This window comes from Ammospiza nelsoni, chromosome 21 (assembly GCF_027579445.1).
Source record: "Ammospiza nelsoni isolate bAmmNel1 chromosome 21, bAmmNel1.pri, whole genome shotgun sequence".
Taxonomy (NCBI): Eukaryota; Metazoa; Chordata; class Aves; order Passeriformes; family Passerellidae; genus Ammospiza; species Ammospiza nelsoni.
This window is the reverse complement of record NC_080653.1, coordinates 8,308,296-8,326,651: the sequence shown is the minus strand read 5'-3', so window position 1 is coordinate 8,326,651 and position 18,356 is coordinate 8,308,296. Positions and strand designations below refer to the sequence as shown.

Here is an 18,356-nt window from a genome sequence, read left to right as displayed (position 1 = left end):
ATGACCACACTGCCTGCTCCCACAGCTCTTTCTAATTATCTGTCTTGAGAATTCAGAGATTAGGCATGCCTTGGAATTCCTGGGTGGAGGGGCAGGCTGCAGACTGCAGCAGGCTCAGGGTGGAGGATGGAAACAAGGTGGGCAGAGGTCCCACCAGCAAAGGTCACTGGTGGACCAGCAGCAGGTCCCAGCTCCCTCCCAGTTCAACTCCCAGTTTGGAGCTGTTTCAGCTGGTGACCAATCAATTCAGTGTTTTCACTGATTGTCAGTGCATCCAGGCAACACATGGGAAGTGTCTTGGACTTTGGGATGGACAGAATGTAAATGCTATTTTTAAAATGACCCAGCAGGATAGAAAGCTACGCTTGAGAGAGCTGCATTTATTTTATCCCTCCAATCAAGAGACTTGTGTTTGTTTAAAGCATAAAGCCCTCTATGTGAAAAAAAGGTAGAGCTTGGCTCAAGTTATTTGGTTCCACTGGGGAAGCACATTTGTGCAGTAGCATTATTGAGAAGGGGTGATTACATTGGTAATCAACCTGGTTATTCCTCACATGCCGTGATTTGCCTACTGCATTTTAATTCCAGACACCAATCCTGGGTCTGGGCAGGGCACATCTGGTGATTAAGAAACCACTAGGTTCTCTCCTCAGGACAAGGCACAGCTGTGCTGCGATCCTCAAGGCTTTAAAACTAAGAATCAGCTCTGCTGGAACTGCCAGCTTGAGTACCAACCCTGAGGACTGTGGCAGCATTTATATTTTTTTTATATATATATATATTATTTTTTAACATTATTTACACAGCTCTGCAGTCCCAGATGATGCCAGTGAGGTAAAGTGCTCAGCTGACAATTAGAAAAGATTAATGCTTCAGTAGACAGAAAATGCCAACTACTCACACTAATGACATACTAAGAAGTAACAGACTTCTTGTTTCTAATAATAGCCCTTATTTTCCAGAATAAAGAAGAAGAAACTTTCAAACATGGATGTGTTAAAAGTACAACTGGCCATGAAGGAGCTTTGGGATATCCTATAAAGCAGATCCTCACAAACTGTGACCCCAGGAATGCACCTGGTTAATGCATCAGCAGTCCAAAAATGCCATCCTGGCACCGTGTCCCAGCAGAGTCCCTCTCCCAAAGGAGAATGATCCCATGACCATCTCACCAAAGGGAATATGTCATGTCCATCTTTGTGCATCTTTGGGTCACACTTAATCCATGCTGGATTTCATCCAGTCAGCAAAACAGGCAAAAAAAGCATCAGAAAAAGCAGGGGCTAACAGCATGGCATAGGGCTTGAGAACAAGGAGGACTTGGAGGAAATACTGCCTAGCACAACGAGAAAAGAAATACAAATTCCTGTGAGAAAAAGAAAGCCACAAATTCGTAAACAAAAAGCTGGTATTAGTCTGAGTTTAAATTGAACACAAAGGATAAAGAGCTTTATATTACATCCACTGCCAAACCACCAACAGAGCAGTCTCTTGCTATGATTACTTGACAAACAGCAAATACTGCAACAGCTTTATTTTTCTCCCTAAGCTTTTGTATCTCTGCTCCATGAAGAGCTGCCTTGATCCACAGCTGATGCACTGACACCGCCATAGGGAGGTGATTCCATTGAAAACACAGATCAAGAATACACGAAATACAAACATTTCCAGAGGTACAGCTGCCATTTCCCTTTATCACTTCTAGGACATTCCCTGTCTGCTCCTATTTAGCATTTTTCTGTTTAAAACAACCATAGAGCTTTACTGTAAGAGATGGCGGATCTTCAACAAGTGGTGGGTGTAAAATAGGTCCTGTTAAACCCAACATCACTTGGAACAAAGAACAACTATGAAAATGTATTGGAGGGAAGAGCCACTCTCAGATCCTCTTTTCCTCTGGGCCACAGGAAGGGTGTGTAGTGGTTGAAAAGAGCATTAAAATAGTTCCATATTCATTAACATGGTGGCAGTTCCTTCTCCTCTCTGGAGAGAGCATGTGTGGCAGAAACAATAATCCTCAATTCTAATGATCATGGGTTAAGTGCCTCTTAAAGTTCTGTGTTTTCACAATACATCTGTGAATAGCAAGAGAGTTTAATCTAGAGAGGTTTGGCCCCTTGACAAATGGTCTCCACAGAGAGCAAAGAGAATCAGGGCACTTAAACGACACCACAGTCACTAATGACATGATTATGGGAGGTGATAATGCAACAAGAATGACTCTCAGCAGCTTCCAGGAGTTCCAGCTCACAGGAACCCAGCCTGTTAGAAAAGAGGCACCCAGTTCCTGCTTCACAATGCTCCTAGGATGTATCATCTTTTTAAATAGATGGAAAAAAGCCACAAGACAACAGAGAAAAGGCTATTTTAACACAAATAGCTTACTCTCAGCAGGCTTTGTGGTTTAAAGTATTTGTGGTAAATGAGTTTCAGAGCCACAAAAGCATTTCTCAAGCCTGGTCACCTCATGGCCCTACATTACACACCATGATGTCAACGAGCTTGGAGAGGCAGAAGCAACACAGAATTGTGTATCTGGCAGCACAGAGCCCGTGCCACTGCACAGTTCCTATAGGGAACCATACACTAGATGTGGTTTTTAAGGTGGAGATTTTCCACCAAAGTTTTGCACAAAGACACTGAGTCCAAAGCCTGATTTCACCACAATTCTTGCTCCTACTGAGATTTTTTGCACCTCCCCTGCATAGTTATTCAGAATCAATGGCCAAAATGCCACATAGCATTCATCTGGGCACCAAAACATGACAATTGAAATAACATGATCTATCGTGTCACAATTTATGCAATCTCATTTTCATATGCTTTTCTCCTAGTCCTTAAACTGAACTCTCACTTTATTTTCACTCCAGTGATTCTGTTTTCATGTTCTCAATATTTTTTCTCAGTATGCATATCTTTCTGATATCAAATCACTATTTAAATAGGGATCTTAGAATTGACATAGCCAATTACAGAAACATAGATGCTTTCATGCTTCCCTTCAGTTACTGTAAACTCATGCAATTTCTTTTTTTAAAAAGCAAACAAAACCCTCCAGGCCACTGCTAATTTGTGTTGCACTTCCCCCAACTCCCCTCAGTGTTCCTGGTTTATTTTATGAGATTGCCTCCTGGGTAACATGCTGAAGTTCAAGGCCAGGGAATGTTCCCACTGTAGTCCATGCAAGGAGAGTTTATGGCTGGACTTGATCTTAAACTAAATTAAACTAAGTGAGTCTACATTTGCCAGGAGCAGGATGAAAATTTCTATATATAACATAAGTTTTGTATGAATTAAAGCATTTAAAAAGTAGAATCCTGTGTGCTGATCCCTTGGTCTCATCCCCAGATACCTTCCCAGGTCACTCATCTAGCTTTCCTCAGGGAACCTGGGACATGGGGAGTAGCTGCTACTGAGAATATCAAATATTCTAATCCATTCTGCCCATACTGCTAAATGAAATCATAATTTAAACAGAAAGGAATCCCCTCTTCCCCCCCAGCTCAGATGAGGAATCGCTATCACACATTTTGCCACCAAAAAGAGAAGTTGGGCAGCCAAGCAGCAAGTTTTTAATGCTCTCATTCTGCTGTGTCACAGGGCTGAGAAGAGTTTGCAACCCAACTTCCCCCTGGTTCTGGCTCCATGTGAGGAATGACATGACAGATCACCCTGGAACTTGCACAGATGATGCCTCACAGACAGGGCTGTTATCTCTGGAAAAGAAGTCACCAGGGCTCTGCTCTGAGGAGCTCATTACCTCATCCCACCCTTGCAGAGGCTGAGGCAGGAAGGAGGATGACGTTCTTCACTCCATTTCTTGTACTCAAGAATGATAAAAACTCCCTGTGGAGCTCAACATCAGCCTTACCATGGGAGTGCAAGGGGCTGGGAAAAGCAAGTTCAGGATGAGTTAGTGAATGCACAGCAGAGAGTGCAACGGGAATGAGAGGCTGAGGAAGAATGTCCAAGAGAGAATTCCTCTAAACAAAGCAGTGAAGATAGAGAAGCAAAATTCTCACCATAAATCAATATTGTGATTGTGCTTTGGTTCTTCTGACTTTAATATCTACCCTGAGATCTCACACAGGCCTCTATATTTGCAAAGCCGCATCCTTTTTTCTAAAATCAGTATATTTAGTTCAACTTGGGTGTAAATCAGAGAAAAAACCTACAGGCTGATGCTCAGAGAACACTTCTAACAGTGAAAAGGGCAACACTGCCAGGAGAATCTGACTGAGGAGGATGGAAACAGCCCATAAAAGTAAACATGCAAAAATCAACATACAATATTATTCACATTTCTTTGAAGTGACTGCTTACTGCATACTTTAGGAAAGTGATTAAAGTAAAAAGGTACCTACTCTCTTACCTGGTAACCTTCAGTCTTCTTTTGGCACCATTTCAACAAGGCATTCCTCTTGGAACCCCCATACTCCCGGGCCAGGGCTGCCAGGGGGTCCTTCCTCTCCACACTAAACCAGGGAAGAAGGGAGAAGACAATAAATACTCTTGAAATCTCTTCTTTTTAATTTTTTCATCTCTTTAATATCTGTATGACAAAGAATGGCAGCACAGAACATGAACATACACCAAACTGAATTAGGTTTTGGAGCTTGCAATGAGTGTTTTCCTTTACACAAGGTGGTGTCACTACACATGAAGAGCTGAAAAAACAGAACCTGTGCATAGGCAGTGGTGTGTGTTAACCAAACATTTCTGCTACTATTGTCATCAGCTTTGCTTATGCAATTTTCAAGTAATTTCTTTATTTTATATATTGAAAACTAGGATTTAGATGTAAAATGGAAAAAAAAAAGCTTAAAGAATCTGTAACAGTAAATTCACACCCAGCTGAGGTGCTGCAAAACAAGTTCTTGAATAAAATGAAAAGTGTGAAAGCTGAGGACATTTAAAGGCCAGCAATCAAAACACCCACATTGTCTCCACTCTACAGCTTCTACTGGTGGAAATAATGGTGGACATCAGAGGAAAATATATGCTTTTTCTCAAGAGTGAAGAAAATTATGTGTCCAATTTCCTTCATCCCTCAGAGCCTCTGGCTTTTAGCTCACCACAACATGGAAAATGACAGTAAGATAAAGAGGGTTGACCACATGTACACATGATGGAATTCTTGTGCACAACTCAGTGGCTCCTGAAAGCTTGCTATCCTCATTTCCCTTTTTAAAGATCATTACAATCTGAATTTTCATATCCGGATCTAACAGAGCCTGGTAATTCCCAAAGACCAGCCAGCAGAGTCTGCTCTGGAGACAAGAGATCCTCCAGATTAAAACATCCAGATTAAAACATTTATCTTGGTTCCAGGTAATGCTGTTGGGCTGCCCTGTTTTTCCCAGGAAATTGGGCTGATACCTGAGTTTGCTTTGGGGTTTCAAGCAGCTGGGGGTGGAGGAAAGCATCCTGCTGCTGAAGGCCATGGGGGGTTTGCTCAGGGATTCCAGGGAGGGGCTTTTGCGGAGGTAATGGTCTGGTTTCAGCTCTTCATTCCTCCCCTTCAGAAGGTCTGTGGGAATTCACAAAAAGCTGTCAAGTTTGCAGCCTGAAGAATTTCATTAATCACTGTCCTGCCACCCCAGCACACAATATGCAGTCTGTTGTTTTGATTCTAAACAAATGTACTCATTTGTTCATTAAACACACATGGGGCTAGGAAACCTTGAGCAGATTAGAGGTGACCACAGCAAGGAATGGCTTTGATGATTTCAACAGTACAGGCTGCCTGGTTTCCTGTGATTGATACTCCTGCTGGGGGGGTAGGGGCCTCAGGTGAATGAAGGGAAATACCAACATCTACAGTCTCCAAGGTTCAAAAGCTGAGCACAGATATCTTCACCAGATGACTGAGCAGCCCTAGTACAAGGATTTCTTTTCTGCCATTAGCAGACTTGTAGTAAGAAAGCCTCTTGTGTCCTGAACACAGCCAGAGAAAGGAACTTCTTGCCCCTCATGATGTCTGACATCCACTCTGACATAACTTGGAGAAGGCTCAATATATTCACAGCAGATACATCTGTATTTTTCTTACACACATTATGTAATTTATATAATGAATTTGTTATATATATATTGTTATATAGTCAAAGGAAAATCACTGCATATCAATATATATTAAATAATGAAATAATAATAAATAATAAAAAGTGATGTAACAAGCCAGGACTGCACATCATGTTATCAGAAATTACTGAATGTGGAACTCAACTTTTCTACCTCCTTTTCAGTTTCATCCCTATGATAATTACCAATTAATGCCAATCACTGAGGTGTGAATTCCTTATCTCAGCTTCAGGTCCCTTTAACTTATTTCTGGGTGTTTGGAAGTCCAGATGGAGCCAGGAAATCTCTGACTCTCAAAGATCACAGCCAAAACCAGCTCTGGGTGAAGTAATCCATGCTCCTCTCCAACTATGTAACATTTGGGTCACATTAGGGACATTACAGAACCCTGCTGTGACACTGGTCAGATGGAATCAGCCAGAAGATTTTTATTATGGAGACTACTTCACTCTGAATTTCCTTGGGGATAATTTTTGATTCAGTGTTGTTTGCATAGGATCAACTGCCTTCTAGGATTATTTAGATTGGAACCAGAGCTGTTACAACTTTACAGTGAGTAAGCCTTTGCTATGGATTATTGGAACTAAATTAAATCCAGGTACAAAGAGAAGCTGTAAATATAGAAACTTGCTAGATAAGCAACCATAAATTTTTACCATACAATGGCTTATAAAATATCTGTTGATTTTAACAGATTTTCACAGAACTGTCTATGGGTAATAACAGAAATTATCCATTGCCCAGAGTGGGATATTTATTTTTAAGGACTGGTATCATATTACATAGCTGATAGATTATTTCACTCTACAGTAAACTGGTAGAGATTAAAAAGGTCTTACATTGTGTTTGGGATCTACACACTCACGCAAGACTTCCTGGAAACCAAGTGATACAAGTAAATAAACCCTGTCAGACAGAAGCAGACACTTCTGCTTGCTTAGCCATGTTCTAATTTCTATTCTGTATTAGCAAACTATTGCAGAAAATCCAGTCTAGCCATCAAGAACTTGTGACTGATTACTGGGGCTTTTTTTGTCCCTTCCTGCAGTTTCACTACAGGAATATAACATTTCATCTTAAAAATTCAAGAATCTGTTGTTACTAACTTTGATTACAATGCAAGAACTACATTCAGGACCAGATAATCAAAATAAAGGGCCTAGAGAAAATGAGAAACAAACACTGGTAGGAAAGAATATTAAATGACAAGAGAACAAAAGCAAAGTGTGAAATCAAAACAAACTCATCTCTTGAGAGCTCTCAAAACAAACTATTTCCAGCCCAAATATGACTGTTCCTAAAACAGTCACATCAGTATCTGAAATGTTTGATGTATTTCAAATGACGCTCAATTTAAAAACAAATAAACCCTCAGAAGACAGTGCTTTGGGCAAATTCCAGAGACATACATGTTGAACAAAATCCAGCCCTCTCCAGTTCCACAGTGTGGATTAGAGAGGTGCCATGGATCCTTCAGAACAAAGAAGGGGAGTTTGTGTTGGCAAACCACAATAAATCAGCTATATTTTAGTTATGATCAAGATGGGAATAGAAGCACAACCAAATTAATAAGCTCTGTAAAACAAAGATATTGGAGGCACTTTCCAGGTTTCCTTTGACCATGTAAGAAGAGGAAAAATGGCTCAGGCTGAGGCCAACAGTTAATAACAAGTTTAGTTAACAGAAAGAGGCAGTGTCTGTGCATTGATCACAACTTACCTGCCAGAGGGAGGTCTGACAGGTCTGCATGTCTGGCAATGCCCTTGCTGGCTGGCTTGGCATTGTTGTACACAGAATGTCTCTGTCAAACAAAGGTGCAAAAGGTAACTGAAGAAGTATTGGCCATCATGCTTACATAGGTGAGCAAAAAGAAGTTGTTTCTGCTATCTCAAGAGCACAAAGCATGTAGAGGGATACAGAAACCTTTCAGCAGTATCAGCTGCACCTAGAGTTGGGTGAGTAACTGTGAAAAATAGAAGGACAAAGCGACAATATTTTATCTGGTAATACATTGGCTCCTGAACTACTTCACACTTCTATTTGTATGATTTTTCTCTTGCCAAACACAATTTAGAGTCACAAACCAAAAGTAAGGATGTCTGTTCTCAGCCTGATTCAGCTCTCAACACTCTGAGTCATATGTCAGGAGGATTCTTGTCTCTGCAGCCCCAGCAGCAGTTTTCAATGAACACCCCACCATCACCAGGCATGAATACAAATTCCCAGACCTCACTGGATAACTGGGAGCACACATCTTGGAAACTTCAATCCCTTGTGTCCCAGCTCACGTGCCAGCTCTCTAGTTCAGTGTGATGTTTCTTCTATCTTACTCCCAATAATTGAAGCCTCTTTTCTGGTCCATGGTGATAAAAGCTCAGAACTTCCAGAGTTCACATCCGTCCACCAAGACCTCTAAGCTCAAGTCCAGACAAACTCACTTTGATCCTTTTTGTTAGGACCACAGCATTTGATGTTTCACAGCAAACAAACAGATGAGTTTCCCCTTCCCCCTTGTCAGCAGATGCTGGAGCCAGCACTGTGTCCACCCATTTTGAATCTCCAAGGACAGAAGAGCTCCTTGTACCTGCATTGGGGAAACTGCAGCTGCTGGGGCTGTCCTCACTGGAATTCCACTGAGAGGGCTCCTGGGCACCTTGTGAACTGGGATATTTTGTCCACTGCTACCTGCAAGGAAAAACCATGGAAACATCTGGATTTCAAACTCAAGTGACATTCCATCTTTATGCACCAATGACAGAAAACACCCATCCAGAAGCAAGAAGCAGATCCTGCTCACTGCTAGAATTTTTTAAGTACAACGTCCAAATACCTGAGCATCCCAAGTCAAAGGACTTTATCAGTGACTTCACAGTGGCTGCAGACTCTGGAGGTGTGGGAGATGCTCTGCTGAGGCAGACCCCCTGCCAGCGGCTGGCTGTGTCTGACTCCACAGAATCCACCTCTTCAGCTGCCAGCCTGCAAGGCACAAACCAGGCAAAGTCAGGGCCAGCAGGGAGTGCAAGCACAGATTAAAGGTCTTCACTGATAGTGAGGTAAATCCAACAATGAGAAGGTTTTACTGCATTGCCCAGAACATGGACCTCTCTTAGAATATTCAGGTACTTTTTCTGCAGTGCCTGGCAAACATGAAATCCCTGAGTCTAACAAACTTTTCTGCATTGTTTACCATTTCATCCCCCTTCCCAAGCCTCACACAGGAAAGAGGATTTTCATAGGAAAAACAAAGCAGTTTGATGAGACTTTTGAGTAATTACCAATAATTACCTGAAGATGGGCTTTCAATAGAGCACAGGTGCCAAGGGGCTGCTGTGGCTCTCAGTTTATAGCGAGGAAATAACCAAAAGGCAAGTACACTTCAGAGTAAAAACTCAACACTTAAAGCTTATCAACAGACACATCTGCTAAATAAGTGAACCCTCAATCACAATTCATAAGCACTTATATAGGGAATAAACTCTTAAATGCTTCATCCTAGCAGACACAGGAAGGCCAAAATCCAATGCTAGAACGAAGACAGACAAAGCAAATAGAAAATGTTTCATATTTTAACAGGAAGGATAAAGATGTTACTCCTTTGAAAAGAAATTCTGAAGTCAAGATCAGGGGCTGGACTTACAGGAGTTCATACAGGAAGGCCCAGAGCTGTGTTAAACATCAAATATAATCCCACAGTGAAAGTTGCTTCTAGTCAAGTGTTTTACATTATATTGCTCAGTGACTTACCTGCATTTCTCAGGTAGACTTGGAGTGCAATTATCTAGCTTTAGTTTAGGAAAGCTGCAAGCAAATAAAGTCTAGTCATGTAAAAAGAGACTATTTGTGCCTCTCCTACCTGCTCAGAACCTGCACATGAGCTGCTGAGCAGCAGGTCCCGAGCTATCACCACTCCTCCGTGTACTTACAGTGTTTGATACACACCAAGAGCTCCATGAACACAAAACCAGAAATTATTTTATAAGGTTCCTGAAGGACTCCATCCAGAAAGTGCCTGTGGGGCTGAACAACTTCTGTGAGCCAAAAATAGAAGTCACAGCCTTTCCCTTTAGCCATCAGAAAATGAAAAAGGCCAAAGGGTGTCAGTGAATAAGAGAATAAGAGTGACTCAAGTTTCTATTTCTGGCAGGGCTTAAGGAGGTGCTGTCTTTAGCAGACTTTGCTATTTCTTTAATTCCTTGAAGCTCCTTGTGTGCCAGGGGAGGCTGCAGAGGCAGATGGCTGGAGAAAAAGCCATTTCAGTTCCATTCTCCTTTAATCCAATAAGGAGGAAAGGCAGATTGGATGAGATTCACTGAGCTCTGAGGGAGCCAGTGTTTTGCTAGCCTTAAGATCCAGCCTTGACTTCTTGTTCTGTGGTTCATAAAGGATGAACAACAAATGAGCACATGACAGCATCTGCACCTGAGCTACACAAACCACAAAAGCTAAAAGAGCCCTGCAAAGTGTGGAGGAAGGACAAATTTCTGCCTCAAGACCCCAAACCACCCAGTGCAATCTATTTCACTTTCAGTATGGCCTTTGACTGCAGAAGGATGCAAACTAGACCAGTCCCTGTGCCACAGAAGAGTCAATTGAGAATTTAGGAGCCATTATTCTGTCAGGATTCAAGTGCTGCAGTTACAACCAGTTTGTTTTTTTTTTAGGATGTTTCCTGTAATCTTCCATCTGTATATTTGTAATAGGCAGCCTGAAACAACCTCCTTGATTAAACACAATCACAAGAGAAAACCAAGGCCTGCCTTGCTGCAAACCTTGGCATAAAAGGTAAGAACAACAGTCCTGAGAGCCACTTGCTTCAACTAAAACAACACATGCCAGCCAAAAAGCAATGGAGAGATGAAACTGGTGAGCACTTAACCTTAAAAAGAAAAATCTGTATGATAGGGGGATGTGTGTACAGAGATGGGTTTCTTAAGAGAGAAGCAGAACAGCAAGAGCTTAACTTGCAGTAGCTAATTCAGGAGGACAGTAGAGAGCACAAACTAGAAAGATTAATGATCAGCCACAACTTCAAATCCAAAATGACACCTCCTCATGCACAGAATTTCTTCAGCTTAGCACATCCTAGGCCATCCAAGAGACTACACAAGTTCTGCTACAAAAATGAGGGATCTGAACAAAATGTCACCAAGTGCAGTATGCTTTCCTGGAAACAGGAATGAATGAATGGTTCACACAGATAAATGCTGCACGTGCAGCTGCCTGAAGTGGAGCAGCTCCAGGAGGAAGCAGAGCACTAGAGCCACAAAGGAATTAAAACATGCAGTCCCTTTCACAAAACCACTGCTGAGTTTCATTCATTCACTGGTGAGAGAAATAGATGCAGAGAGCTTTTCTCTAACAGCAAGAGTGAGCCTCCTTGGTTTCTAGGTGGGTAACTGACTGGTAAAAAGGTGCAAGTCTTTCAGATTTTTGGCAAACTCAGCTTTCTCATGGTAATAAAATTTCTAATCTGCTCTGATGACTCTTACAGGAGGCCTAAGACCACAGGACCATATTTTCAGAAATGATGACTCCCCAACCTCATCTTTGACACAGTTCCTGTCATTGTGACTCATCCTGAACTCCAATGCACACCAAGAAGAGACACAGAGCTACTGCTGCATAGAACAGAAGAGAGGCCAAAGGCAGGCAGCAGACAATTCCAAACACTTAAAACATTTATTTGGCACTTCAATGTATATTTCTTAAACATAAAAACCAACATTCAACAGCTGCCAACACAGCAGAGAAAGGCAACACAAGTGTTGATATAGGCAAATGCTCCAGTAGCACGGCACAAAGGTGGGGCCATGCCAAAGCCAGGACATCCTGTGGAATTCTCCACTAGCTCAGCCTGCTCCCACACCAGGCCCTTGCTAGGTCTTCACATCCAGAAGAAAAGGACAGAAATCCCACAGCCAAAACACAGAATTCCAGTCCTGGAACAAAGAGTGAGAATCTCCTGGTAGAGGTGGTGATCTCTGAGTTTTTCCTCCGCATCCATGGAAGGCTCTCTCCAGGTGTTTCCGGCTGCAGAGCTGAACTTCAAGTTCTCCCTGATCATCAAAAACTTCACCTGAGTTAAAGGCATGAGAACAACTCCTTTCTGGGAGGGTGTTTACAAGGGGCTTGATATGTTCATTTCTGTTCCTTCTGCTCTCTCCATCTGCAGTTCTTGCAGGAGGACAAAGCTCGCAGGGAACTGTCCCCGGGAAGGTCACAGCAGGACACGCTCGTGGTTGTCCCTTCCCAGCAGCACCGGGTCGGCTGTGCCACCCAGTGGCGAGTGCCTCGTCAATGCAGGGGTGGAAATCAAACCAGCAGAGCAGCTGAGAATGACTAAATCCGTGTTTGCTGCTGGATTTTAGTGACCTATCCCCTCGTCTGTGTGTCTGTATAAACCATCTGTTCTCTTACATGTATTTAGACACACAGAGATAGATCAAAGAATACAATATTATGTGGAGTATTTATGTATATGCCATTAAATTTTACAAATCAGACATACACGCTCAGTGTAATTTTTGCTTTAGGTTAAAATGGTACGTTGGAGTGCCTGTTTTGAGGAAAATAGCCCCATCCCTCTAAAAAAAAGCTTTCAGTTATTTCAGATCCCCGGATCTCTGTGATTACTTCTTATGGCTTAGCTGGCTTTGGAGTAATTCAGAACTTCTTCTGCCTCCCAGTGTCTTCTGAAGAGAGAAGCCTTCTGAAACAAAGAGAGAGGCTCTTGCCCATGGGGAAGAGGTGGACCTGAGCATTCACACTTTGCAATACACTTGAATTTTGCAGGGTAATAAAAAAAACCAGAGGTTCCTTCTTGTATTGAAACTTCCCTTTTCCAGCTGGGAGTTGAAGGCAAGTCCTGCAGTGTCTCACAGGCCTGGCTGTGCCTCCTTTCAGGGCTGTGTTAGCTGGCAGAGATCAGGCACCTGTGGAGAGACACAGCAGTTGGGGAAGTTATGGAAAGCCACACCATGCCCACCCTGAGGTACAGCTCTCTATTTTACATCATCCCATCATCTCTAAATTAGGGGGAGCCAGGGAAACACAAGTGGGTGGGTGGCTAGGACAGGTAAAGGAGCACCTTAACACTCCACTAATTGGGCTTTGAGACGTGATGAGCAACAACAGTACAAAACACAGAATAAATCTGTGTTGCCCAGATAGGAAGAAATTAATTATTTACAGCCAGGGAATCAGTGTAGGACAGGGATGGTTCCTGGCTTTCCTTCCTCTGCTCATTTCAGAATATTTATTCAAAAGGGGTACAGGGACCCAGCCAGGCAGCTGAGCTGCTCTAGCTCAGCCAGAGTTGCACTCGAGGGGATGGAATAACCTCATCCAAAGTAAAAAACACCCACCAGGAACTCCTTAACAAACCCAAACCCCCACCCTAAACAACTCTGAGGAGCACACAAACACTGCTTTGAGAGCCCTGCTCTGCCATCCTCCTTTGCTTGCTGTGAGAGCAGAGTGAACTCTCAAAGCTCTGTGAGACAGAACAGCTGCAAACACAGGCACAAATGAGCAGCACATCAGCACATACAGACTGACAGCAGGGTTTAATACACACACTACAAGCTCATTTCCAGGAGAAAAGCATGTGGCACTGCCATGCTGTGGCATTGGAGACTTTAGGAGGAAAACCAGAAGCAAATTAGTGGGATGCATCACAATCTTCAGTTTAGGCTTCCATTTGAAGATCTGGTTAATTTTTTTATTATTCTACAAAGTCGCTCATTTAATTACAGATTTAATTTCTCTATGTACTACTCCTGGCCCAACTGTCTTCCCTCCATGTTCTTATATCAAGGCATAAAATGCTTTAGTGCCAAAATAATTTTGACAATTTGAAGCCAAAGAGTCAAAGCAAAACCTTGAGAGTTTTTCTCAGGATCTTATCCTGCCTGGTCTTGAAAACCTCCAAGGATGGAGAATATTTAACTTCTATTTCCACTACCTGTGAGGAGAAAGCTAACAACAATGGATTTTAAGCTTCTGCATTTTACTGCAGAGAAATAACATTAATTAGGATGTAAAATATCATAGAAGAATGCCTGAAGCATGGGTTAATCAATTTGTAGTTTCACCAGTACTAACTTGGGACAAGTTAACTCCTTTTTCCCTTATTCCATTTGCTTGATGCTTGTCCAACCTCCCCCCCAACATTCTCAGTCATAGAATTAGACATTTAATCTGTGTTAAAGATGCCCTTGGGAGGCTCTTACCTTCATTCAGTTGAACTCTGATGACCTCATCAGGATTTTTTCTGCAAGTTCTTGGGCTGTTCCTAAACCAAAAATGACTTTTTGTCTGATTAGAAGAATGTAACGGCGAAATCAAACTTGGAGGCAGGAACTCAGGCAGCCACAGGCAAACATTAAAATGGCAGGATGTTGTAGGAGATAAATTGGCTTCAAGATGAATTTATGAGGTGGAGTCTAATGACCCTCAAGAGATGGCTGAGATTTTGCCAAAAACCTTTGAGTAGCAAGCTCTTTGGAAGGTATATTTTCCAATAAGAGCTTAAAAATCAGACAAGAAACTTTCACTAGGGACTGTCAGACATTCAGCTGAGCGTGCAGCTGCTCAGCATTAGCAAACATGAGGAATACTTTATAGGCTCTGTTAAAGTATCATGCTACAAACTGCTTCCACCAGTGCTGAGCACACATCAAAATCTCCACAGGCACCAGAATCCATTGCTGATTCTGAGCAGTGGCTTCGTGAAAGCTGACAAAGTGATGATGAGAATACCCCCAGAACTTCCTGGGTGAAAGAAGCCAAGGTGCTGGGGGAGACAGAGACCTCAGGAATGGAAAAATATCTGGAATTGTAGAACTGGCTCTCAGCAGGAGCTTTGGCAGCTTCAGGAATTTGTTTCATAGGTCAGTAGAGCTTTAAAGTTGCAGTGTTTAGATGCTGATCATTGGTGTGTTTAAACAGGGATTTCCATAGGCTTCACTATGTTCCCCATACCACTCAGTACACACATTTTGACACTCTGAGAGTCAAATTAATTATCCTGACAGATGCAAAATTTGGTTTCATTACCTGTCTTTGAAAGAGAATCAATACTGCCCACTGCAGACAGCACATCTGGCTCCATGACCAAGGCAATACTCAAATCAAGCTACACAGAGTCAACATGACACAGAGACAGACACATCCGTGTGTGTGTGACACAGAGGGAGACACAAAAGCCAAAACTGACTTCATTAAATACATGTCTGAACAATTCCTCCTGGAACTACAGCTGTATGGATTCTGGGGTTCCAATTTAAAAAGGAGTATTTGTAGCTCAGGCTTCTTATACCAAAGAGCTGATCATGTTCCTTATAGATGGAAGAAAAATTTCCAGTTTGCAAATTAGCAGGTCATCTTCTATTCATGTGAAGTACTATTAAATATATCATAAAAGCCAAAATAATACAGAGGGGAAACTATGAGAATATGATTCCCCACCCTCATATAGGAACTCTGCTTTCAACAAGAGAAATTTCATTAAGAACAAATTAGAAATGGAAACAGAGCCCAGAACCTTAAGTACTGTCTGGTAATCATTTTGTCTGAGTACATGGTCTGTAACAGCTTTTCTTTGCATCCACTTGGGACTCTGCTAATGAAAATGGAGCCTAAAAACATTCCTTTATTTTCTGAAAAGAAGTTTTTCTGTCTGTTCAATCCAGGCATTCTGATCCTACACCTCCACAAAAAAGCTCTCCCATGTTTTTAGTCCCATCTACTGTACAGCTGCTGTGGAAAATCTTGAATGGAAAACAGTGAGCAATAAGTGCAATGTAGAGCTGGACTGTTACTTCACGTGAAAGAAATGACAGGATTCACCCTGTTCCTGTGACCATTCTGCCAATGGCCGTGAATTTACCAGGAGAGAGATTAAAAGGCAAAATCTAGAGGAGAAAAAATAATTTACACATATTTCTGATGAACAGATGACTGCTTGTGTTACTTTGTCTTCCTTCATTCACTTCCCTCAGGTTAAGAAGTTGTCTTCTGGAATATCTGTACCCAGCCAATCCTTCCACAGATGGTTTAATACAGCTGCACAGACTTATAAAGGCATGACCATATTGAGAGCAAAGCTATTAGAAGATATTGGCAATTGTTATTACTTAATATTTGCTTATTAAAACCTTCATGGCTTAGTTGACAGAACTAGACTGCCAAAAAGAAAAAGAACAGAAACATCTTAGAATAAGAGACAACAAAATCTGCCAGAAGAGTTACAAACAGACGAGATGCACATCCAAGCCAGCAGATAGTTACTGACAAAGCACTGTTTGCATGCGTGTTAGCAGGCACACAGAGCAAGTCCCGGCCTTGGGAAATGGTAAACAACCAACCTGTTGCTGCCCTTCACTTCATCCAGCTCCTTCTGCAGCCTGGCACTCTTCTCCTCCTCCTCCTGCAGCTTCCTCTTCACCACACGGAGCTCCTGCTGAGCTTCACACTTAATGTCATTGGCCACAACCACTGCAGTCTGCAGGTCAGCCTGGAAACGCCTCCACTCCTCTGTGTCCTCCTGCCAAGAGCAATGAGAACCCCAAACTGCTGTGAAAATGCACCCACCCAAGCTGAGCACTGAGTTATTGATCTCTATTGCAGTGATCACAAGCAACAGGATTTTCTCCCCAGTTTTAAGGTGGTGCTGGGCCAAACTGAACACCTGCCTCTTTATGCTACTAAAATTATTGCCAAAGAAACTCATGCTAATCTTTCCACTCAAATATTGCCTAGAAGTCCACAGTGAAGAGAATGAAAACTTAAAGGGTGCAGAAAGAATTTCTGCTCTTGTTCTAAGAAAATACAGTGCCAGTATTGCAAGAAAAGCTCAGCTTAGCTTTGTCTTGGAGCTTAAACCTTACCTTCATCTGCTTAGTGAGAGCTTTCAGCTGCCTCTCTGTATCTTGTTTTTGTTCTTCCAGCTTCATTGCTTTACCTAGGAATGATAAAAAATGTGAAAAGTTCATTAAATACATAAGGGCAACAGTGAAGGTGAGAATGGTAGGGCAGAGCAGCTGATTTGATTTTGCTTCTGGTAATGCCACTAAAATAGACTAAACTGAATTAAGGCACTGCCAATGATCAGGAATGGAACCAACAGTAGATCTGGTACTCAAATATCTCTACAATATGCCATTATTTTCAGGTATTAAACCAGACTGAAATTTAAACAATCCCACGTGGATTCACTTGCTCAGCACACAGATCCCAGGGGATCATGATGTGAGGAACAGCCACTGCTTCCACCAGGTGGCAGCTCCTCATCCTCAGCAACCTCAACTTTACTGCTCTTCCCAGTGCTCTGCCCTAAAAACTCTTTAATAGAAATCCAGAAATTCCAATTCTGGAATGGGTAATACTTCCTTCACTGAAGAATTAGGCTTGGAAACTGTCTCTAATGTCCCATGTACAGCACTCTGTTAAAATAGTACTTTTATGCATGAATAGAAGGGAATATCCAAAACTGGAATATTTGCAAAGATCAGATCTCCTCCTCCCTGTTGCAGCCCTAACTGAGCCCCCCACATAAGCTCACTTCAATCCTTTTTTTCCAGCTCCACCTACTTTCCAGGTCACTGATGAGCTGGTTATTGTGCAGTTTTATAGCACGATGCTGTTCCACCTGGTCTTCCAACTCAAAAATGGTCTCCTTCAGGTTTTTGATATCTGCTTCATTCTCTGATGTCTTCTCCTGCAGCTTCTGGCTGGCTCTGCTCAGTTGCTCAGCCTGTCGGTCACACATCTCCTTCAGCTGACCATACTCATTCTCAGCCTGGGAGGGAAGAAAAAAGCTGAAAGTTTGTCCTTATTTCTTAGGAGATCTCACTCATTAGAGACTTCACACGTAGATTTAAGCATTGTGTGCACCCAGTTTTTAATGAAAATGAAAGTCTCAGGAAGCAGAGATGAGAGATGAATGTCAGTTTTCTTTCCTAGCAATAAAGACAATACAAGATGCTGCAAAGGAAATGACATTTTCTATATGATGACCACAATTCCAAACCAATCTCTGCAGTTAATGAAGGGAGAGGAATTATATTCCCAGAAATCTCCACTTCTATTTCTGTAGAACATTATGAAAGTGATCTCACTGCCTTAGGGCCAGGCTGACGATCAGTTCATCCACATTAACAATTTGCTGCTTTTACCATGTGCATTTTCAATGGGCTGTGAAAACACACACAGCAGAGCCAGCTACTGCAGATAAGTGTATTTCTGAATATGGGACATCTGGAATTACTGAA

General features: G+C 42.2%; 1 protein-coding gene across 4 annotated transcripts in view; it reads right to left on the bottom strand.

Annotated features, from left to right (window-relative positions):
* Positions 1–18,356, bottom strand: part of SPECC1 (sperm antigen with calponin homology and coiled-coil domains 1) — a 64,973-nt gene that overhangs the window by 12,847 nt on the left and 33,770 nt on the right. For 2 of the 4 annotated variants that reach the window (XM_059487049.1, XM_059487051.1), the window contains 8 exons: positions 17,677–17,884; positions 16,974–17,047; positions 16,452–16,630; positions 8,915–9,060; positions 8,669–8,769; positions 7,804–7,885; positions 5,380–5,530; positions 4,365–4,475 (listed from right to left, as the gene is read on the bottom strand). In XM_059487049.1, coding sequence (XP_059343032.1) covers positions 4,365–4,475; positions 5,380–5,530; positions 7,804–7,885; positions 8,669–8,769; positions 8,915–9,060; positions 16,452–16,630; positions 16,974–17,047; positions 17,677–17,884 — 1,052 coding nt within the window. Of the gene's footprint in view, positions 1–4,364; positions 4,476–5,379; positions 5,531–7,803; positions 7,886–8,668; positions 8,770–8,914; positions 9,061–11,739; positions 13,017–16,451; positions 16,631–16,973; positions 17,048–17,676; positions 17,885–18,356 lie in introns of those variants that run through there. The other 2 variants (XM_059487050.1, XM_059487052.1) reach the window with 2 other exon arrangements.